Source organism: Trachemys scripta, chromosome 10 (genome assembly GCF_013100865.1).
Source record: "Trachemys scripta elegans isolate TJP31775 chromosome 10, CAS_Tse_1.0, whole genome shotgun sequence".
NCBI classification, from domain to species: domain Eukaryota; kingdom Metazoa; phylum Chordata; order Testudines; family Emydidae; genus Trachemys; species Trachemys scripta.
Window position 1 is genome coordinate 72,485,516 of NC_048307.1, and position 20,985 is coordinate 72,506,500.

The 20,985-nt window shown below is 48.1% G+C and overlaps 1 protein-coding gene across 1 annotated transcript in view; it reads right to left on the reverse strand.

The window, feature by feature from the left end:
* The window catches only part of AGBL1 (ATP/GTP binding protein like 1), a 388,187-nt gene that overhangs the window by 298,932 nt on the left and 68,270 nt on the right, over positions 1 to 20,985 (reverse strand). Inside the window, exons 6-8 of the mRNA XM_034784899.1 lie at positions 14,456 to 14,493; positions 2,911 to 3,119; positions 379 to 394 (exon numbers count right to left, since the gene is read on the reverse strand). Of these exons, the coding sequence (XP_034640790.1) occupies positions 379 to 394; positions 2,911 to 3,119; positions 14,456 to 14,493 (263 nt within the window). The remainder of the gene's footprint in view (positions 1 to 378; positions 395 to 2,910; positions 3,120 to 14,455; positions 14,494 to 20,985) is intronic.

A 20,985-nucleotide genomic window follows, 5' to 3' on the forward strand; every position in this document is an offset into this window, starting at 1 on the left:
GCGCTACCAGCTTTACGGTTTGCCGGGCAGCCCCCAGACCCCGAGCCTCCAGACCCTGCGCCCCCAGCCGGCGCTTCCCCAGCGCAGCTGGAGCCTGGGAGGGGAAGCGCCCAGCCGGGGGCGCAGGGTCTGGGGGCTGCCCGGCAAACCGTGAAGCTGGTAGCACTGGGGCAGCCCTTTCCCCCTGGCTGGGAGTGGGAGGGAGGAGGGGGCGGAGTTAGGGTGGGGGAAGGGGCGGAGTTGGGGCGGGGCTAGGGGTGGGGAAATGGGCGGGGCCATGGCCCGTGGAGGGTCCTCTTTTTTTATTTATGAGATATGGTAACCCTAGTAAAGTTGCTGTAGCTCTGTGTGTGTGTGTGTGTGTGCGCGCGCACGCACGCTTTGTGGTGGAGTGCTGCAGATAAGGGAACAAACTCAGTTCTTAGTTCAGAAATCCAAAGTAGAGTTGACCTGAACTCAACTCATCTATGCTGTAGTCTCTGCACTCCGTATATCTGAGAGTTATTTGATGCCAATACAGGAAAGGTTGAGACTATAACAATATTAACTGAGAGGAGAGGCTAAGGCACAGGAACTGAGGAGATACCAGCTGAGCCTAAACAAAGAAATCAGTCGTGCAAATAATAAAGAAGCAGAGAGGGTGCTGCATGCAACTGCCTCCTGCACACTCTTGTGGGGCAGAGAACATTCTCTCGTCTCACTGCAACCTGCAAGCCTCCCAGGCCTGCGAGTTCTGTCTGAGACCTCAGCTAGATAAGGCCAATAGGTCATGTTTAAAGATATGTTTGCTAGCATGTTTTAACCAGCACATTTAAACATGAGCATAGAAAGAGTTTAACACTAGAGCTGGGTGGAGAAAAGAATTTCTGTTTCATGGAGACTTGTAATATTTCAACATTTGTTTCCATTCTGATTCAAAACAAAAACCTGCTTTTTTAAAAAAATTCATCACAAAAGAGACTGGAGCCTCATTTCTGGGGCAGGCTATCTGATGGGTTACCACAGAGCAGGGGACCGAGAAGCCCAGGCTGCTGAAGCGCCATGTGTCAACATTCCCAAGGCTTCCAGGCTCTCGGCTTCCTGTCAGTATGCCAGATGGGCTGCTGAGGATCCAAGGTGATCGAGCTGGCAGGGAAGCAGGCAGGTTTCTAACAGAAAACTGCCTGACAGGCAGGGTTCCTTATGAGTCTTTCCTGGGTTCTGTTGGAACATCGTCAAAATCAAATTGTCTCAAAACGTTTCAGTTTCAAGTAACACATAAGCAAAGGCAGCCAATTCCAATGACAGAACATTTTGTCAGAATTTTTCCAGTCAGATCAATTTAACATCTTTAAAACCAGGTTAGCTGGTCATGGGACGAATCACCACCAGCTAATACATTTGTAAAAGGTTTAAAACACTATCTAGACAGGGACTCTCAGTAGATTCGGTCTCCCAGAGCAGGGAGGTCTCTCATGGCAGCCAGCACACTCTTCCTGGATCTCTTTATCATGAGCATACTGAAGAGTCCCAGCCGCGGCAGCAGTGTGATGTGCACACTCATCTGTGGTTTCTAGTTGTGAGTGGGGAACTGGGCGGGATCCTCACAGGATTGTACCTTTCCGCCAGGCGGTTGGGAGAACATCATTTGATCTCTCAGGGAGACAATGTAAGAGCAAAAATGTACTTTATAGGGGTCTGTGATATTTTGGACTTATTAACCTTGGTGATTCCCCTGCCAACAGATCTCCCATGGCACGTGGTAGAGAAAGCAAACTGGAACCCCCTGAAGCGGTCATTTCTGCTCCACTTCCGACCTTTGGAAGGATTAGCATTCTCACTCTTCACGGGATTCTTGGTGTGTCGTATCTTGTTTATTCACCCAAGGTGACCCAGTGTTTGCACTTTTCAGGGTGCTGCTCCCAGGCTGAGCTATCAGAAGAAATTAGCTCAGAAGGCACCATGGACTGGTAAAGGCTTATAAAGGCAACAAGCCATGATCGGCTGTCACAGACATTGCCCTCACACGGCTGCTACCGTTCACCACGTGCATTGGGGACTTACCGTTCACAAGAGCCATACCTGATCGAAACCTTGCTACACCTGATCCCCTAGCCCAGGGATCGGCAACCTTTGGCACGCAGCCCATCAGGGAAATCCGCTGGTGGGCTGGGCCGGTTTGTTTACCTGCAGCGTCTGCAAGTTTGGCTGATTGCGGCTCCCACTGGCCGCAGTTCACCACTCCAGGCCAATGGGGGCTGCGGGAGTGGCATGGGCCAAGAGATGTGCTGCCTGCTGCTTCCTGCAGTCCCCATTGGCCTGGAACAGCGAACTGCGGCCAGTGGGAGCCGCGATCGGCCGAACCTGCAGACGCTGCAGGTAAACAAACCGGCCTGGCCCGCCAGGGGCCTTCCCTGATAGGCCACATGCCAAAGGTTGCTGATCCCTGCCCTAGCCCCACATGAAGCGGTGGCCAATTCCTCAGGCACCAGAGGAAGGCCGTCCCATTAGGATGCATCTCTCATGCACCTGTGAGATGCTACAGCGGCTCAGCCACAAGGAGAGACTGTGAAGCATCTTGGGAGATGCAAGCTAGCCAGGGAGTAGGGTACATAGGAAGAATGGGGCATGCGGGACCTGGCCCTACAATTCCCATGAGCCCTGCAGAGGCGCAGACAGATGGAGATTAACATTAAAGATGAAACGTTTCAACATTTCTGAACTGATTTTTTGTTCTCTGAAAAATTTCAATGTTTTGACTTTTTGTCCTGATTCGGGACAAAAAAAAAAAAAAGTCAAAGTATCGCAATTTTCTACAGGACAGAAATTCCATTTTTCAATCAGCTCCGCTTAAAACATAAGACGAATTCTACATTGCAAGGGTAGAACAAGCCGGAAGCAGCTCCTGAGCTGGCCCCAGCTTGCGTTTACCTGTGCAGTGGTGAAGAGGATCTCCATGCCACGGGCACTGAGGAAAGTCTCCCTGGCAGACTGGATGTTGGTGATGTGTTTGAGGCAGAGCAGGAGACCCCTGCGGACGTGGATGTACCTATTGGAGGCGTCGCAGCGGTGCCAGTCCTGGTACAGCCTGAGCAGTTCACACAGGTAGCCTCTGTTGACCGCCCGTCGGCTGTTAGACTCTGAAACCAAACGGGAATGGCTGAGTTACAAACTTCCCCCCCCCACGCACACACACTAGCGCTGATTGATGACTGTCATACGTATGCACAATGCTCACACACTCGCATGCACACACTTGCACATCCATTTGGTCTTGCGCACACAATCACAGACATGTTTATTAACTTGATTTTAATAATTTGCATGTGTGACCTTAATTGTTATTTGTTAAGCACAGAGCATGTGCTTGGCATAGCACTAAGCAAAGCAAAAACTAAAGACAATTCCTGCAATGAGATGCTTGGCACAAGCGGAAGATGCTGGATTGACAGCCCTATGAGTGGAGCACAGGGCAGCCGCAGTAGTTGTGGCTGCCTCCATCTGACCCACCGCACCCATTATGTTCCTCAAAATGAATATGAAAGAGGGTGGAGCCATTGAGTGGGAAAAAAGAGAGATGCAATATGATTGGTTGGAAGAGGGTCATGTGACCCTCATACAGGAGTATGGATCCCAAAGGAGACTGACTGACATATGGTGGGCAACAAAGCCAACCACCTTTCAGTCACATGACCCTGCCCCAGACAATGAGGTTGTGTTTGGCTACTGAAAGGTGTGATGCATGCTCAGACACCTCTTTGTAATGAAAGCCATTGCACAACAGAGATTGTAAAATCACAGCCCCTTCCGCCATTTCAGGACCGCCAACCCAATCATTAATCAGGCTCAAAAGATCCTGATTAACTTAAAAATCACGAGTGATTTTTTTTTAAAAACACCACATTTGGTTTCTTTTTCTTTGCCCTCTGGTTTCTGAGATTCTCACAATCACATGTCTCCAGACGCTTGGTCTTTAAGACAAACACCAAATATTGCAAGACTCGCAATAAAATCACAAAAGCTAGCAACATTGCCATTCAACATTTCTGAAGCGCCTTTTCTCTGTGTTCCTTGCCCTGCCCCAGCGTGTGCAAGTACAGGCAAGCTGCAGGTTGTTCTTTCCCCTTTAAACCAGCCCTTGAATGAATGTATTTTTCCTGGCTGGTCCACCACACGCCTCATTCTGACCCATTTCAGAAGCTGCCAGGAACATGCTCATCAAACCACAGGGCCAGGAAATGTGTTGGGCCCCCTGAATCCCAATTACTGTATGCAGTTTGCAACAGAAAGCTCTTGGTGTGGGTTTTCCAGGGCTAGTGGAAACCAATCCATTGCTGTTTCATAAAAAGAGTGCCAGAACCACTCACACCTGGAGCATTAAAGTCATCAGTTGGGATTTACAGGGGGAAGAGGAAAAAGGGAACCAGAGATTAAGGAGGAGAAAGAAAGGCAGTGAGACTGGGGCCAAGGGAGGTCGGCAACCAGGAGAGAATGGGGAGTCACTGTGGCAGGTCTAGGCATTGCAGGTGAAGGGCAGACAGCAAACCTCCACCTCAGTGATGGGGAGGAGGAGGGGATGCTGGGAGGGATGGAGGAAGGACCCTGTGGCAAGTCTTCTCTATCTGTTCTATGGAAACATCACACAGAGATCTTGCATAAAGAGGGAGGATTGGTGGGAGCAAAGAGCTCCGCACAAAGCTCTGCCAATAAACTTCAGTCCTGACCTGCAGCATCTCCTGTCATTCCATTTCTGGGAAGCTCCCCAGAGGCCTGCCAATGCAAATCAATCCTGACCTGCAACCCCATTGCTATACCAGTCCTGAGCTACCACATTCATCTGCTGATGCACCTCAATCTTGATCTGCCGTCTCTGTTATTCCCTTCCTAGGTCCTTCATGCCGCTCTGCCACTGCACCTCAATCCAGGCCTGCAGCAGCCTCTGCTGTCTTACTTCTTGGCCTCCACACAGCTCTGACAATATATCTCATGTTTTCAGCTCTGGCAATTGTGAGCGTGTATGAGACCACAGGCGTGTTACTCCTCTGACCTTCACTCAGTATTGGTGTGCATGCGCATGCTAGAAAACTTGAATTGCTTGAGAATCCCTTATCAGTCCCAATGGTTTGATTCACGATTTCCTGTTAATCCGCTGCCAGATGTCATGTTCGCTAACCTGCAGGATGACTAACCCCTCAAATCAGTCAATCTTCCTTGAAGAATTGCTTAGGGAGTTCCGCCAAAGTATATACACATGACAAGAGGCAGAGCAGAGTCGGGGAGCTTGGGCTGGGGGCAGTCTGAATCAGACTCAAGGTGGCCTCCTGCCTTGTACAGAGGCTAACGAAATCAGAATGGAGCTAGAGCCACACCATTTAGCACTCCGACCCATTTGTCAGGACCCATGGGGCGTAGTGGCAGTGGAAAGGGCTGGGAGTGGAGCTAGTTAGAAATTTCAACTAAAGTAAAATTCCTGTAAAATATTTTTTGAAGCTTTCCCCCCCCCCATTTTTCAACCAGCTCTAGCCTGAGAGTCAGGACACCTGGCTTCTGTTCCTGACTCTGGCAGTGACTCGCACGTATGGCCTTGTGCAAGTCACTTGATCACTCTGTGCCTCAGTTTCCAATCCTCCCATTGTGCATTATGGATAAAAAGCATGACAAAGTCTAAGAGCTGAGGATATTTATTATTTATTTCTCTTAGGTTTCCTGTAGCACTTATCAATGTAGCATCTAAACATTGGCATTATGAATTAAAGTAGGGAAGTCTGTTCTAGAGGGAAGGAAGGTTACTAGGACAGGACAGGAGGGAATCATTCTGTGTCTATACCCGCAACACCTTGATTACAAGAGATGAGAATTACTGGTGAGGAACCAAAATGCTGTTGTCTCATTTAGATATTCAGTTTGGTTGGTTTTCCTGGACCATCCCATCAACCTCTCCTGTTCTCCTCCCATTGGCAGGTCTCTCTCATCCTATTCTTCCATTCCTTTTTCAGTTTTATAGTCCGCAAAGCAGAGAAAGAGCAAAAAAGGAGGAATGCCAAAATCTCCAGAAGGCAGGAAGGAAAACAGAAACCTCCCCACCTGTCTCTTATCTGTTGGTCTCTCCATCTACGTGATGCACCTGTCTGTGTATGTCTGTATTTTGGCTAAAATACAGATGGCGGGTATGAGTCACAGAGATACAAGCAGCCCTGTGCACATTTGTAGGCAGCAAGAAGTCAGCTCCTCCTGGAGTGGATTTGCATATACTGTGTGGTAGGTGGTAGAATGCCCTTTGCCTCTCAACCTTTTTGCTGTTGGTCCTGCACTGTGCTACAGGTTTCCACTAATATTCCATTGCAGTCAATGGATAATGAGGACATATTTGGGCCACACTTCTCTGCCTGGACACACCGAATGAGTCTGATGGCACATCAGGCATGCTTTGCCTGGATGTACCCAGCACAGCTGGTACATTCATCCTGGAGGTTCCACAGTGGTTAAAGATGCATCTAAAGCCAGGAGCTCACACAAAAGAGAAGTCTCCCGTTTCAAGGGAACCCTGGCTCGTTCATTGCATGGCAGGTGGGGGACCCCAAAACAGGGTTTGAGGATAGCAGATAAACGTCATCAGTCGGCCGTCATTATGGCCTCAGGGCTGTTGCTGTTTCTAGGGGTGCTCCTGAAGCCTCTCCTTTTCACCTCTGCCCCCTCTGAAGCTGCACACATGGAGATCACCTGGCTTATACAATCACATAACTGGATTACAGTCAACCTGAAATATGATGAGCAAGCCACTGCTTACCAGGGAGAACAAAGAGATATTTATCTTTGTGTCTAGCTATTTAAATCTCTTTGGTGCTCTCTTTGTTGATCCGAGTCAGCCAATTCATTATGCCAAGGACATGGTTTGAAGCTAAGATGCTCTGCTAAATTAACTCTGCAGTCTCCAAGAGCTTGGAAGGGGTAAGAAGACCTCCTGTTCCCTGCTACGTACTAGTGATTGCTCCTGAGAAAACTGGGTATAAGGCAACCTCTAAAGCAGGGTTTCTCAAATAGGGGTCGCCGCTTGTTTAGGGAAAGCCCCTGGCGGGCCAGGCCGGTTTGTTTACCTGCCCCGTCCGCAGGTCCGGCTGATGGCAGCTCCGTCCCCCTCCCCCCCGACACCCACAGCAGAGGAGGCGAGGGGGCTTCCTGGACCTGAGAGGGGCCCTAGAAGCAGGTGTAGTGACAGTGGTGCGAGGTGAGTGTGTGCTGCCGGGTGGAAGAGCGGGGTCCTCCCCCCGGAGCTCGCTGCTGCTGTCAGGGAGAGGGCTGGGGGGAATCCTCCTCTCTGGCCTCAGCCCCAGGGCAACCTGCCTGCAGCCCAAACTCTTCATTCCCAGCCCTGCCCCACCCCAGAGCCCGCGCCCCAGCCAGAGCCCTCACCCCCCCACACACCTCAACCCTCTGCCCTAGCCCTGAGCGGCTCCCACACCCCAAACCCCTCAGCACCAGCACCAGCCCTCATCCCCCCACACCCTAACCCTCTGCCCTAGCCCTGAGCCGCTCCCACACCCCAAATCCTTCATTCCCAGCCCCAGCCAGAGCCCCCTCACCCCCCCGCACCTCAACCCTCTGCCCTAGCCCTGAGCCGCTCCCACACCCCAAACCCCTCATCACCAGCCCCAGCCCTCATCCCCCCACACCCTAACCCTCTGCCCTAGCCCTGAGCTGCTCCCACACCCCAAATCCTTCATTCCCAGCCCCAGCCAGAGCCCTCATCCCCCCCCGCACCCTAACCCTCTGCCCCAGCCCTGAGCCCCCTCCTGCATCGTGAACCCCTCATCACCAGCCCCACCCCAGAGCCCTTATATTTTTACATTATTTTTAAAAATATATATTGGCTTACAAGGCAGGTGTGGTGGATCGGGACTATAGACCTGTTCTGGGCACCACCAAAAATTATACAAACCTGCTGCCCCTGGGTGACTCTCCACCCATCCCAGAATTCAGGGGGCAGACATGATTCTGCCCCACATCCTGCAGGATGACATTTAAAGACACCCAATGTTTATTTTGTCTCTTGGGACAGCTGCATCTGATTGCAATGTCACTGAGGTATCAACATCAGGGCGAGAAGACAGAGGACACAAGTGCATTCCACTGGTCAGTATGTGGTACATGTCTCCCTCTGTGCCCAGTCCTCAGAGGAGATGAGTCTGTTTCAGCTATCAGCTTTAGTGACTCACTCCTTCAGCTCTGAAGGTCCCCTGATGTTGGCCAAGATGGTATCTCACACAAAGATATAGTATGACATGAGAACCCTCCACTAAATGGCCATTGTTGCATCATCAACATGCAAAGATTAGAATATATATATATATATATGGAGATATACCTATCTCATAGAACTGGAAGGGACCTTGAAGGTCATCAAGTCCAGTCCCCTGCCTTCACTAGCAGGACCAAGTATTGTCCCTGACAGTCCCCAATCCCTAAATGGCCCCCTCAAGGATTGAACTCATAACCCTGGGTTTAGCAAACCAATGCTCAAACCACTGAGCTATCTCTCCCCCCAATTAAGATTAAGAAAGGGCAAACCAATGCCTCACTAAGCTACAGAACTATCCCCAATGGGAATCAAATCTTTAAAATTTGAAAAGTTTTAATTTTTCTCCCTTACGTTTCATTTTCTTAGTACTTTGTGTTCTTGGGTGGAAGCCAAAGTGTTGAAATTCCATGAGAAATACTGTTCGTACAAAATTTCCAATCCAGTTTTTCAGAATAAAGTGGTCTGGAGAGTTCAGATAAGGATCCAGAAATTTGAAGAACTTCTCCAAACTCCATCTCTGAACTTTCTGAAGTCCACCCATCACTGGGGACACAAACACTGTCCTTCCATCAGGATAAGCATGCTTCATTTGCCAATGCATCACTAATAGAGACACAAACAAAACGATGCAACATCTCAACTCCATTATTTCATCCTTCAGGACAAAATACAGATGGGCGCTGAGCTGTCGATGTGGGAGTTGAAACCATCCTTCCACTCTGGGACAGTAGGTACATCTGCATTGAGAACCCTCTGAGAGAAGAACAATCTTGTGGAGTAGAAATGAAAGGGACATCCATTCCCACCCTTTCCCCCCCCCCCCCGCACCCTACCCAGTTACACTGAATGACTATGCTCTGAGGAAGGACAAGATACAGCCCCAAAACTGGAACTGGGATTATAAACATCCTGAAGTTCAGAGGGGAAAGGGGAGGATCAGTGGTTTTGCTTTCACACTGTTAGAAAGGTGGGGCATCACTTGCAAAACTGAGATCCAGTTTCTAATTTTGACCCTTCCACAAAATACGGGCAGTTCTGATGCACACCCATCCCTGACGGGCAGGCTATGAAATGTTTGCTTGATAGAACTCCCCTCTTCTCTTTCTTGGGGAGCCTACATGTCCCCTTGAGGAACCAGTCTGTGTGGGAGGGAATCACATTGGATATTTTATCCCACTGGGCACACAATCCTCATGCCTTCACGAAAGGAAGAGTGTGAGTGGTTAAATAAAGGAGGAGGGAGGAAGCGGGGGGGAGTACCAAGGAAGGAGAAGTATGGCTGGGAGGAAATAGGGAAATAGGTAAGGCAAGAGGATAAGGAGAGAGGAAAGGGGTGTGTGTGTGTGTGTGAAAAGGTCATTTACAATAACTGCTGCCTGCACCAGAGAATCCTCTTGATAAAAGAGACATACTCAGGAGGTCACCGCAGCCTGTCTCTTTAAATTGCTCATTACAATTTCACTAGGCAAGCAATGCAACAAGGTCTCTGTCTGTTTCCCTAGCCCTCTCCCTTCAATAACCGCTGAGCAAATGCCTCCGAGATTGGCTCCAGCTAATTTCCTTAAAGACACGCAAACTGCGAACACTGGGAAGTACAGATAGTCGGGTATAACAAATATGACCAAAATTAGATTAAAACAACCTGCTGATAAACAAATTACTCACCAAAAATAAATATTGGATTAAGCACGGATGGGACCTGGGATCCTTATAATAACAGTGCCATCATGTGGTGCTGGGGTGAAGCAGTTGGCTTGTGTCATGGGGGTGGGGGACAAGAGGAATGTTCAGAATTACCCAGTTTAACCCTACAGACCCAAACAGGCAGCTGCCTAAGCCTGTTTCTTTAGCTTGACTGTTTCCCCTACCCTCAAAAAATTGCATTGAGTTATTTTATTTTTGGCATGAATTCGGCGCTGACAAAAGCAAAAGATCCCACAGGATGGAGTCACACACAGCACAGCTTCCCTCCCCTGCCCGCCCTCCCCCCACTTGCTGCTCTGCCAATGCACTCAGGAGCCAGGAGGTCAGAGTTCTGTCTCCACCTCTCCCACTGGCTTGCTGCATGATTATGGGCAAGATGCTCTGCTGCACCGTGCCTCAGTTTCTCCATCTGGACAAGAGAGGCGATACCCACCTCACCAGGGGTTGGGAGGTTTAGTTCATTAATTTTGGGAAGGGCGTTGACATACTCAGACACAAGTCCTTACAGAAGAATTATTGATGCTCCCGTATCACTCAGCCTCCCAACTACTGTTATTTGCTAACGCCCAACAATATGGCTGAGCCCATAGCAGACCCAAATAAAAGTAGGGCACTGCCCCGCAGAGCTTACAGTCTAGAAGGCAGACAGTCAGAGGAGATGCATGGAAAAAAACAGGGGAAGGAGCCAATATGGGACTTGTGTTTGCTTATTCTGTTTGTGGACACTGCAGAGGTAGTGAATCATATGAAGGGATCAGAATGAGAAGACAGTGGGAGCCTGGCACACAGCAGTTAGGAGATCATTCTGGGCACAAGGGAGCTGCTCAGAAGAAAGCATGAAGGCAGGTGTGGGAGAAGGAAATGAAGGGGATATCAAGACGAGAGTCACGGGTAGAGAGAAAGACACGCTAAGAAACGAGATCCAAGATGTAGGCCAGTGTGGAGCAGTGCAGCGGCTAGTGGCAAAGGCAAGACATTTAAAGTCAATGCAGTGAGCAAGGGAAGCTAGTGGAGAGATGCCAGTGTTGCCAACTCTCATGATTTTTTCATGAGTCTTGCAGTATTTGGTATTCCCCTTAAAGCCCCAACTCCTGGAGTCAGGTGATTATAGAAGAATCTCAGCTTTCATATTAAAAAAAAGTAAATGTGCATCCCTCAGGATCACAGAGTAAAATATGAAAATGTGCCTTGGTGCAGCCTAAAGGCTTAAGAACCAGAAGGCAAATTAAAAGTACCCACTTTTTGGTATGTTTAACATTATGATTTTTAAGCCAATCTCATGATTTTCTGGGGCCTGACTCATGATTTTTGAATGTTTGACATTGGCAATACTGAGATTCCAAGAGCAGAGTGAGATGGTCTGATTGTCAGGGAAGGAAAATCTATTTTGTATAAGTAATCTACAATCCTAATTATAAAAGGATATAGTCGTTATTGCAGCATTAGAAGTGAGACACACTTCTGAGCCTACATTAAGAGTCATACAAATGTCTATAATTCCTTTCCATTCACATTTTCAAGAAGAAAAGCGTCAGGCTCCCTCTGGCCATGTTCCGGGGCTGCAGGCCTTTTCTTCCCAGCTGTAGATGAGGCACCAATTTCAAGAAACACATTGGCTGCCTGAGCAGCGTCCTTTATGGGAGCTCTAGGCAGGTTTGAGCAGGGATATGGTTATGAAAATAACAAGCAGAATGGCCTCACCTCCAAAATCCCTCAGGCTGAGGGTGTCCCTTTGCAAATACCTTGGAGAAACATGGTCATGCGTGCTGGTGAGCACCGCACCATAACAACTCTAACTCAGGAACCAACCCATGCAACAAACCTCGATGCCAACTCTGCCCACATATCTACACCAGCAACACCATCACTGGACCTAACCAGATCAGCTACAACATCACCGGCTCATTCACCTGCACGTCCACTAATGTTATATATGCCATCATATGCCAGCAATGCCCCTCTGCTATGTACATTGGCCAAACTGGACAGTCACTACGCAAGAGGATAAATGGACACAAGTCAGATATCAGGAATGGCAATATACAAAAACCTGTAGGAGAACACTTCAACCTCCCTGGACACACAATAGCAGATGTAAAGGTTGCCATCTTACAGCAAAAAAACTTCAGGACCAGACTCCAAAGAGAAACTGCTGAGCTCCAGTTCATTTGCAAATTTGACACCATCAGATCAGGATTAAACAAAGACTGTGAATGGCTATCCAACTACAGAAACAGTTTCTCCTCCCTTGGTGTTCACACCTCAACTGCTAGCAGAGCACCTCACCCTCCCTGATTGAACTAACCTCGTTATCTCCACACTGATATATACCTGCCTCTAGAGATTTCCATTACTTGCATCTGAAGAAGTGAGGTTCTTACCCACGAAAGCTTATGCTCCCAGTACTTCTGTTAGTCTCAAAGGTGCCACAGGACCCTCTGTTGCTTTTTACAGATTCAGACTAACACGGCTACCCCTCTGATCTCTAACTGTGGACCACTGATGAACCACAGAGCCGCTGCTGGTGGTTTGGGCAGACCTAGCTGATCATATGATGCTAGCTCAGCCTCCTTGGTTCCAGTTATAGCACATGTTTTAAAAACATCTACAACTCCACCCCTTACTTTCCTAATGTCACTGTTCCACTAAGTGGTTGCTGTAGTTACCACATCAATGCTGTGCAGTCGCAAATCGGGTGGGCCATTGTCCTGGAACAGGAAGCCTGGCCCCACCAACACCACTGAGACCGCAGAATCTCCCTTCACAGCCCCAGGTGCTGACCATAAAGCAGGAGTGCCATAGAAAGGCTTGTGCTGCCAACTGAGCTCTCCACTCTCCCCGCAGCTCCCCTCCTCTCCGTGAATTCCTCCTTCTCTAAATGCTAATTTTGCTTTTAAGTTGAAGGCAGCTCTGGAGTGGCCCCATCGCCCCCTTATTAAGATTTAGTATCTGAACCAGAAGGTGTTTCCTTGTTGCAATAACGTGACCTTTAAATCTAGGCAGCAAGGTTAATACCGGAGCATTATTTGAGAATTCATCACTTGAGCTGGTGCGACTCAGACATGATCCCATTGCAGCATGCTCATTTAAGTACTGCTTCCAGGCCTACAATTTTTCACAAATGCATTTATTCCTAATGCTCATGAAAAGGACAGAGAAGAGAAAGAGTAAAGGGGGCGGGGAGGAGGGGGAAGAGAGAGAGGACAATACGCCATTGTGATTTATTGGAGAGGAGATTGTCTGCAATACTAGAGCACTCTTTCTTAATCAAAGCTTTATTAAATCCTGGTAATAAAAAGCTAAGTGTTTTTGTATGAGATAAAGGCAGAAAAGGGTAACGCGTTCACTTCAGGAACATTCAGGCCAGGAGTACATACAAGGGGACCCAAGCTAAAAGAGCCCTAACCCCCAAGGACCAAGCAACAGAGGGTCCTGTGGCACCTTTGAGACTAACGGAAGTATTGGGAGCATAAGCTTTCGTGGGTAAGAACCTCAGTTCTTCAGATGCAAGAAGTGAGGTTCTTACCCACGAAAGCTTATGCTCCCAATACTTCCGTTAGTCTCAAAGGTGCCACAGGACCCTCTGTTGCTTTTTACAGATTCAGACTAACACGGCTACCCCTCTGATACCCCAAAGACCAGACGCTGCCAGTGTTAGCTACTCCCTGCCAGAGCTTGGCTACACCAAGGCAATCTCTAAGTACCGGGGCTAGCTTTAAGATCTGCAAGGTTTCAAGCACAAGTGGAGACCTGAGATGCTAGCAGGGGAAGAATAAAGTAAAAGTGGTGTCATTATGACAGTCTGCAGAATTCTTCTAAGCCCTTCCCAAAATATCAGAACAAGTGGCCACCCTGGTCATTTCACTTAAGGAGCTTGCACCTTTACGTCTAGGTTATGATTTCCCACCTGCATCATCATAGAGACACAGGGAGAAACATGGCAAGATATACAATCAATACTACATATTATCCCCTCCCATTTCTCAACACAGATTGCTTTGGTCTATTGCAGAGATCAGCAATCTTTGGCACGTGGCCCGTCAGGGAAAGCCGCTGGTGGGCCAGGACGGTTTGTTTAACTGCAGCGTCTGCAGGTTCGGCTGATCATAACTTCCACTGGCCACGGTTCACCGTTCCCGGCCAATGGGGGCTGCAGGAAGTGGTGTGGGCCAAGGGATGTGCTGGCTGCTGTTTCCCGCAGCCCCCATTGACCGGGGACGGTGAACCGCGGCCAGTGACAGCTGCAATCGGCCGAACATGTGGATGCTGCAGGTAAACAAACCATCCCAATCCACCAGTGGCTTTCCCTGATGGACCATGTTCCAAAGGTTGCCGATCCCTGGTCTATTGTATTTCAGAGGGGGGGAGGGGGGCACTTTGAGTTGCAGAAGAATGTATCCATTCCTAATGGGATGTCTATCCAGGTGCACAGCACAGACAGGTATGTCAGTAAGAATATAAAGAGAAGGCGCTTACTTGATTTCAGCAAAGCTGCAAGAACCTCAATGGCAGCCCTGGGGGGAGAAAAACAATGGAGAAATAATGTCAATTTCTTCAATAATTTTTTTTAACCTTGGTCTTCCCAGGCTCTGGGTCAGATCCCCAGTTGGTATAAATTGGCAGGACATCACTCACATTGATGGAGCTACACTTAGTAACAGCAGCTGAGGATCAGGCCCTCTGTGTTTGATTCAGTTATCCAACAAGACCAGCGTTAGCCCTCTAGCCTCAACATTACGTTGATCTGTACTGACCATTAAAAATAAACAAACACCCACATATCAAAAGAAATGAGACAAGTCTTCAGTCTTTGAACTGTTTCCCTTGAGCTCTCCGTCTGCAACACAGACTCAGAACAAATCCAGACCAGACACAGGGATATATTTCTGCCACCTGGGTCATCAGACACATGTACATCATAAGACGTGTCAGCTCCAGGGTTCTGGCCAAATTCCAACTCAAGCCATTTCATTTTGCCAAACTAAACATTCCCCCCTCTAGCGTCAATTTAAAAAGAAAAACGGCCTCTCCCTTTATCGTCATCCATCACTAGTATTACAGTAGCCACAGCTGAGATCAGGGCCCCATGGTGGTAGGCACTGAAAAAAACATATTAAGAGACAACCCCTGCCCTAAAGTGTTTACAATCTAGATAGACAAGGTAGGTGGATATGAAGTGACTTGCACAAGGTCACACAGCTCAATCTGTGGCAGAGCTGGGACTAAAACCCAGGTATCCCACGTCCCAGATGAGTGCCCTATCCACTAGATAACACTTCCTCTTTATTCTTTCCCTGCCAGAAATTGTGTAACTTTGCTGTAGCAGAACAGCTGCTGCATGTTACCCAGAGACAACTGTATTTCAGAGAGTGAGCAATCTCACTTTGCTCAGGATTCTATAGGCAAGAGATACAAAATATACGGGTAAAACCAAGAACCTTGACAAGGGGCCTTTTACACTCTGACAGTGGCTGAGGGCTCTTGACACTGACCTTTATGCCTCACTAGGCTCCAGCAATGAAACTGCATGCTCAGGTGTGTGTTCTTGCTCAGCTAAATAAATACAGGTGGAAGGGAGAGATGGAGTCAGACACTCCTGATTTTTCCCTTTAACTGTTTCCCTCTCCTTAGGAAAATGATGAAATACACATACATACAGTGCACTGCACAAAGGGCTAAATGTGCTGATGTAGTCAAACCAAGCTCCCTGCAACTGTCCCAAACCCACATGGGAAGTGCATGAAAACAGCCATCAGTCCTCTCATGTCCCCACATCACTGCCCTGTCTCTGACCTTCCGTCACTGCCCAAGTTCCCAGCTGCTAGCCTTTGACAGCTCAATAATTCAAAAGAAAGAACGGGTCATTTCACCCAAGAGTGTCACTGACAGGAGAGCAATCACGTGCTAGATTCACGATGCAGAGATGCCACAATGGACTAAACTTCTATCAGAGTTTACTCTCCACTGGGAAACTCAAATCCCACCCACTCCTTACCCTCCCCTGTCCTGATTGCTGTGTCTTCTTCCTAGCAATGACTTTGGCTTGCCTTCGCTAAAACATAACCTTGCTCCTCTTCACAGGGAAATACCATCTAGTGCATTCCACGGGCTCTTGCTGGGCTGACAGTGCTTAAGGAGAAGGGAGAAAGCGAATAGCTAGGGAGTCTCATAAGGGTTCAAAACCAGATGCACTTTAGTGCCCAGGTGAGCAATGTGAGGAGGTTGAACAATTCACTGACCCAGAAGGCTGCCAAGTCAAAGCAGGTCATTGGGTCTGGATTTAAACAGGAACTGGATCAATTTGTGCCCACTCTGAAAGCCACGCTAAGGACAATCAAATGCTTCAGTGTGTCACTCATTTCATATTGCAATGACATGGCTGGCTGCTATATGCACTTCTGCTCTCAAATGGATGGAATCAGAGCAACTTCTCTGTGTGGCATAGGCCCCGTACAGCTAGCAGCAGAAGAGATTCTCCTATATCAGCCTGTGCTTTTGGAGCAGGAGGACTAGCGTTCCAGCCCCACTGTTGCTGCGAAGCTCTGAATGCCGACTGCACGTTGGAGAACTACATCTATAAGGCCCTTCATGCCCACAGATTCATTACAATATAATCTCTTTATAAACAAATCTCCAAATAAATCATATTAACTTCTGCACTGAGCCAATTATCATCCTGCAGCAGGAAATAAATATTTTATTTTCACCAAACTACTACTTATTGTGTGTCCACTCAACAGCTGAGAAGATGAAAGCTTCCAGAGCTGACTTCTGCCAGCACCTGTTCCAGGCCAACCTCCCTCACAAACCTACCTCTCTCAGAATTAATCTGTCAGACACACAAACAGCAAACAGGGCAAAAAAAGCCAATGTGGCAGCATTTCAGCAACTAAGGTCTCACCAACTAAAAAGCAAGAAAGTCATCATCATTAGAGTGGGAGGGATAGCTCAGTGGTTTGAACACTGGCCTGCTAAACCCAGGGTTATGAGCCCAAACTTTAAGGGGGCCCACTTAGGGATCTGGGGCAAAATCAGTACTTGGTGTTGCTAGTGAAGGCAGGGGGCTGGACTCAATGACCAAGGTCCCTTCCAGTTCTAGGAGATAGGATATCTCCATTAATTTATTTTTTATTTCTGCAGGAATTAGATAACAGCCGGTCAGCTGATGGAAGGTGTTCAGTGAGACATGCAACCATTCAGTGTGTTAGACTGCCGCCTGCTGGAATGGGCTATACTGCACACACCGATTACCTAGCCTTTTCCCCAGATTTTCAATTAGGGACTAGGAAAACAACTTCCAAGCAAATCTCAACCCAGCTCAAACAATCATCCAGAACTGAGATCCAAATATGAGTCATTAATGGGGTTTCACATTACGTGTATACATGTATTGTGCACTGGCCTCTGCATTTCCTGGGTGATTCCTGAACCAGACACCAAAGCCCCAAATATCATGAGAAAGGCTGTGCCCGCAGTGTTTCTGGCTCCATCCGGCGGATCCAAGAGGTTGGGGTAGTTCCAATAGGCACTGGATGCACTTACGCACTTTTGGGGGCTTATCTAAAATCTCAAACATTCACAAGGAACCTCCACAGACCTATGCCACTGCCATGTCAGAGGGGGACCAGCTAAAGGGGGGCACGTGATTGCCCCACATGACCCTCCACGCTCCTTTTAGCTAAGATGCTTGTATGGCTGCCATCACAGTAGCATCCGGTTCCTCACAATATTTTATGCATTTATCCTCCCAATACCCTTAGGGGGCAGGGCAGTTCTACTTTCCCTGTTTTATACATAGGCAACTGAGGTGTAGAGCAGTGGTTCTCAAACTAGGGCTGCCGCTTGGCAGGCTGGGCCGGTTTGTTTACCTGCCGCGTCCGCAGGTTCGGCTCACTGCGGCTCCCACTGGCCACGGTTTGCTGCTCCAGGCCAATGGGGGCTACGGGAAGTGGCGGCCAGTATGTCCCTCGGCCCGCGCCACTTCCTGCAGCTCCCATTGGCCTGGAGCAGCAAACCGCGGCCAGTGGGAGCTGCGATCGGCCAAACCTGTGGATGCGGCAGGTAAACAAACCGACCCGGCCTGCCAGGGGCTTTCCCTGAACAAGCGGCAGCCCTAGTTTGAGAACCACTGGTGTAAAGAAACTAAGTGATTTACCCAAAGTCACAGAGGAAGTCTGTGGCAGAGCAAGGATTTGAACCTGGGTCTCCTGAGTTCCAGGCTGGCACCCTAAGCAGGCCCAAATTCAGCTGGTACCTGGAGGTGTGTGACTGTAATTATACTTGAGTAGAATGAAACGTCCCACTTTCCATTCTGAAAATACCACAATCTATCAAAAGGATTTTAGAAAATGAAATATATAGTCTGTTGTGTGTCGTATAGCGTGTACTTTCAAGGTATTCCATATAGGATCACACATTTTAAATTTAGGTACAACACAAGCACAGTGAAGAAAAGACATTTGGAAAATAAAGATATTGGGCCAGATCCTCAGCTGGTGTTATTCGACTCAGATAAATTGAAGTCAATGGAGCTACATTGATTTATGCTAGTGGAGGATCAAGTTTCCTATGAGGCTGTAAACCAGTAAAAGAGACAGAGTGTCTTTGAGCTGGTGGCTGGTGAAGCCTCCCCAGAATATAATCAATATCTGGGACTCTGAACAAATTCAAACACCCAAAACATTCTAAGGGGAAAGAAAGAAACACAACCTAAAGTTGTATAGGGGAGGGAGGGAAGGACATTCAGTGAGGGAGAGGGCAAGCTGACTGACGCACTGAGAGAATTTTAGTAAACAAGACAACCGGTGTTGGTACCGCATGGTCACCTAGTAACACCATATGGTAACCCAACAGCCCCTTTTCTGGCATCAGAAGAAATAATGAGATGAAAAACCTGGGACAAGGGAAATGAAGGGATAATGAAAAATAAACCGTGCATGAGCGAGAGAACAAAAAAGACAGAAACAGGAGGGAAAGGCTGCAAAGCTCAAGAAAGACGAAGCCGTGAGCATATGCTTCACCAGAGAACTTGATAGCGTGCCCAGTGCAAAACTTTACATTTGTCTCAGGAAAGAACAGATTTAAAAAAAAAAAAAAAAGCCTTACAGACCTGTCCAGATGTTGTTGACTGATTCCCTGCTCTTTGCAGTAATAAATCACTAAGATCATACACTGGAATTTAAAAAACAACCCTCCCAAAGGCGGCTCATTTATACCTTTCAGTAAAAAATGTATAAAGAAAGCTGCCCTATCTTAAAAGGCATAACAATAAATGCTGCACTGTAATCAGAAAACATAAAAAAAAAATCCCCTCAATGGCTTCAGAGACAGCCACTCTGAAGAATAAAGCGCTTTGAAGTGCTTCCAAATCAGCAGGTTTGATAACAGGGCATAAGCACAACTAAAACAGATAGACAAATGCTTCTTGCAAATTCAGTGTGTAGGAACCATAAACAACAACCAAGAAAAATTCCACTCTTCTCTACGCCAAATAAAAATTGGATTATCCAGCACAACTGGACACCCCAGAAGATGAATAATAAGAAAAGAAGTCTTATTTCTAGGTCACCCATGTAGATCCAGGCCACCACGTCGGCATTGGCTGGAAGTTGCTGCAAAGATGCAGCCTGGTCTAGGGGAAGGAGCAAAGTACCAGGAGCTTGAATTGCCTGCATCCATCACTAACCGACCGTGTGACTTTGGGCAAGCTGTTGAGTAATTCTGTGCCTCAGTCCCTCTATCTTTAAAGTAGAGATAATTCATCTGCGCTTCATACCAGTGTCATAGGTACAGGGGAAAATGAAACAAACCCCTTTTAGTGCCTCTTGAGCACAATCTTGACTACCTGCACCTCACTCTGGGTGGAACCACATGGTCCACCCTCTCTTAAACTGACTTTCTGGGCCGCACTCTCTAGTTCAGTGGTCTCCAAGTGGGGTGCGCTGCCTTTTTTTTTTTTCCCTTCCCTCAGCAGTTCGGCTGGGAGTCCGAGCGGCTTTTTTTTTTTTTTTGCTTTGACAGTTTGGCCGGGAGCAGGGTGCGTGCTCAACATTTTTTTTACTGATGGGGTGCGCGATCAAAAAAGTTTGGAGACCACTGCTCTAGTTCACCAACTGTGTTAATGCCACAGGCCCAGCTCGGTTTGGCATCTTTAAGGACTTTCACTCTGGCAACCTGTGACCAGCGTAGGGTTGCCAACTTTGGTTGGACGAATTCCTGGAGATACCATCATATGACATAATCTTTACTTAAAGATTAATCTTTCAGTCCTGGAGGGCTGGCAACCCTAGACCAGTGAGGTGGTTAAAATGACACAACAACAGCTTCTTCAAAACAAAGCGTTATGTATTCATGCGTGGGAAGCACACAGAGTGAAGGGTAAAAAAATAAAAAATAAAGGTCTAATGCATATTTCCCTATACCCAATCCTTAAACTTTCCTTGCAAGCTTTGGTACGTTTCAGTTACCTCCATCTCTGGGTTGTGAGAGCAGAGTCCTCTGCTGCTGTTTCTGCTTCTCTCTGTCTCCTTGCCAGTCCGTCAACTTTTGCTTTTGCTGACAGTCTGACCTCTCTCTCAGCTTCCACCCTTTTTTAGGCCCGAGGTTCCTCTAATGTTTGATATCCTCCTTTTGATCCTAGCTTAAGCCTTCATAAGAAACCATTCTGAGCCTGAGTGAAGCCAGGTAGGGTATTCCCGGATAAACAGCTTCCCCATTGTTTTCTCAAGGACTCTTATCTGTGTCATTGTTTTATCTAGGGTTACCATATTTAAAAAATAAAAAAAGAGGACACTCCACGGGCCCTAGCCTCGCCCCTTTCCCACACCCCGGCCCCGCCCCTTTCCCCACCCCGCCCCCGCCCCAACTCCACCCTTTCCCCGCCCCTTCTCCAAAGTCCCCGCCCTAATTCCCCCTCCTCCCTCCCAGCCACGCGAAAAGGGCTGCCCGAGCGCTACCGGCTTCACGGTTTGCCGGGCAGCCTCCAGACCCTGCGCCCCCGGCCAGGC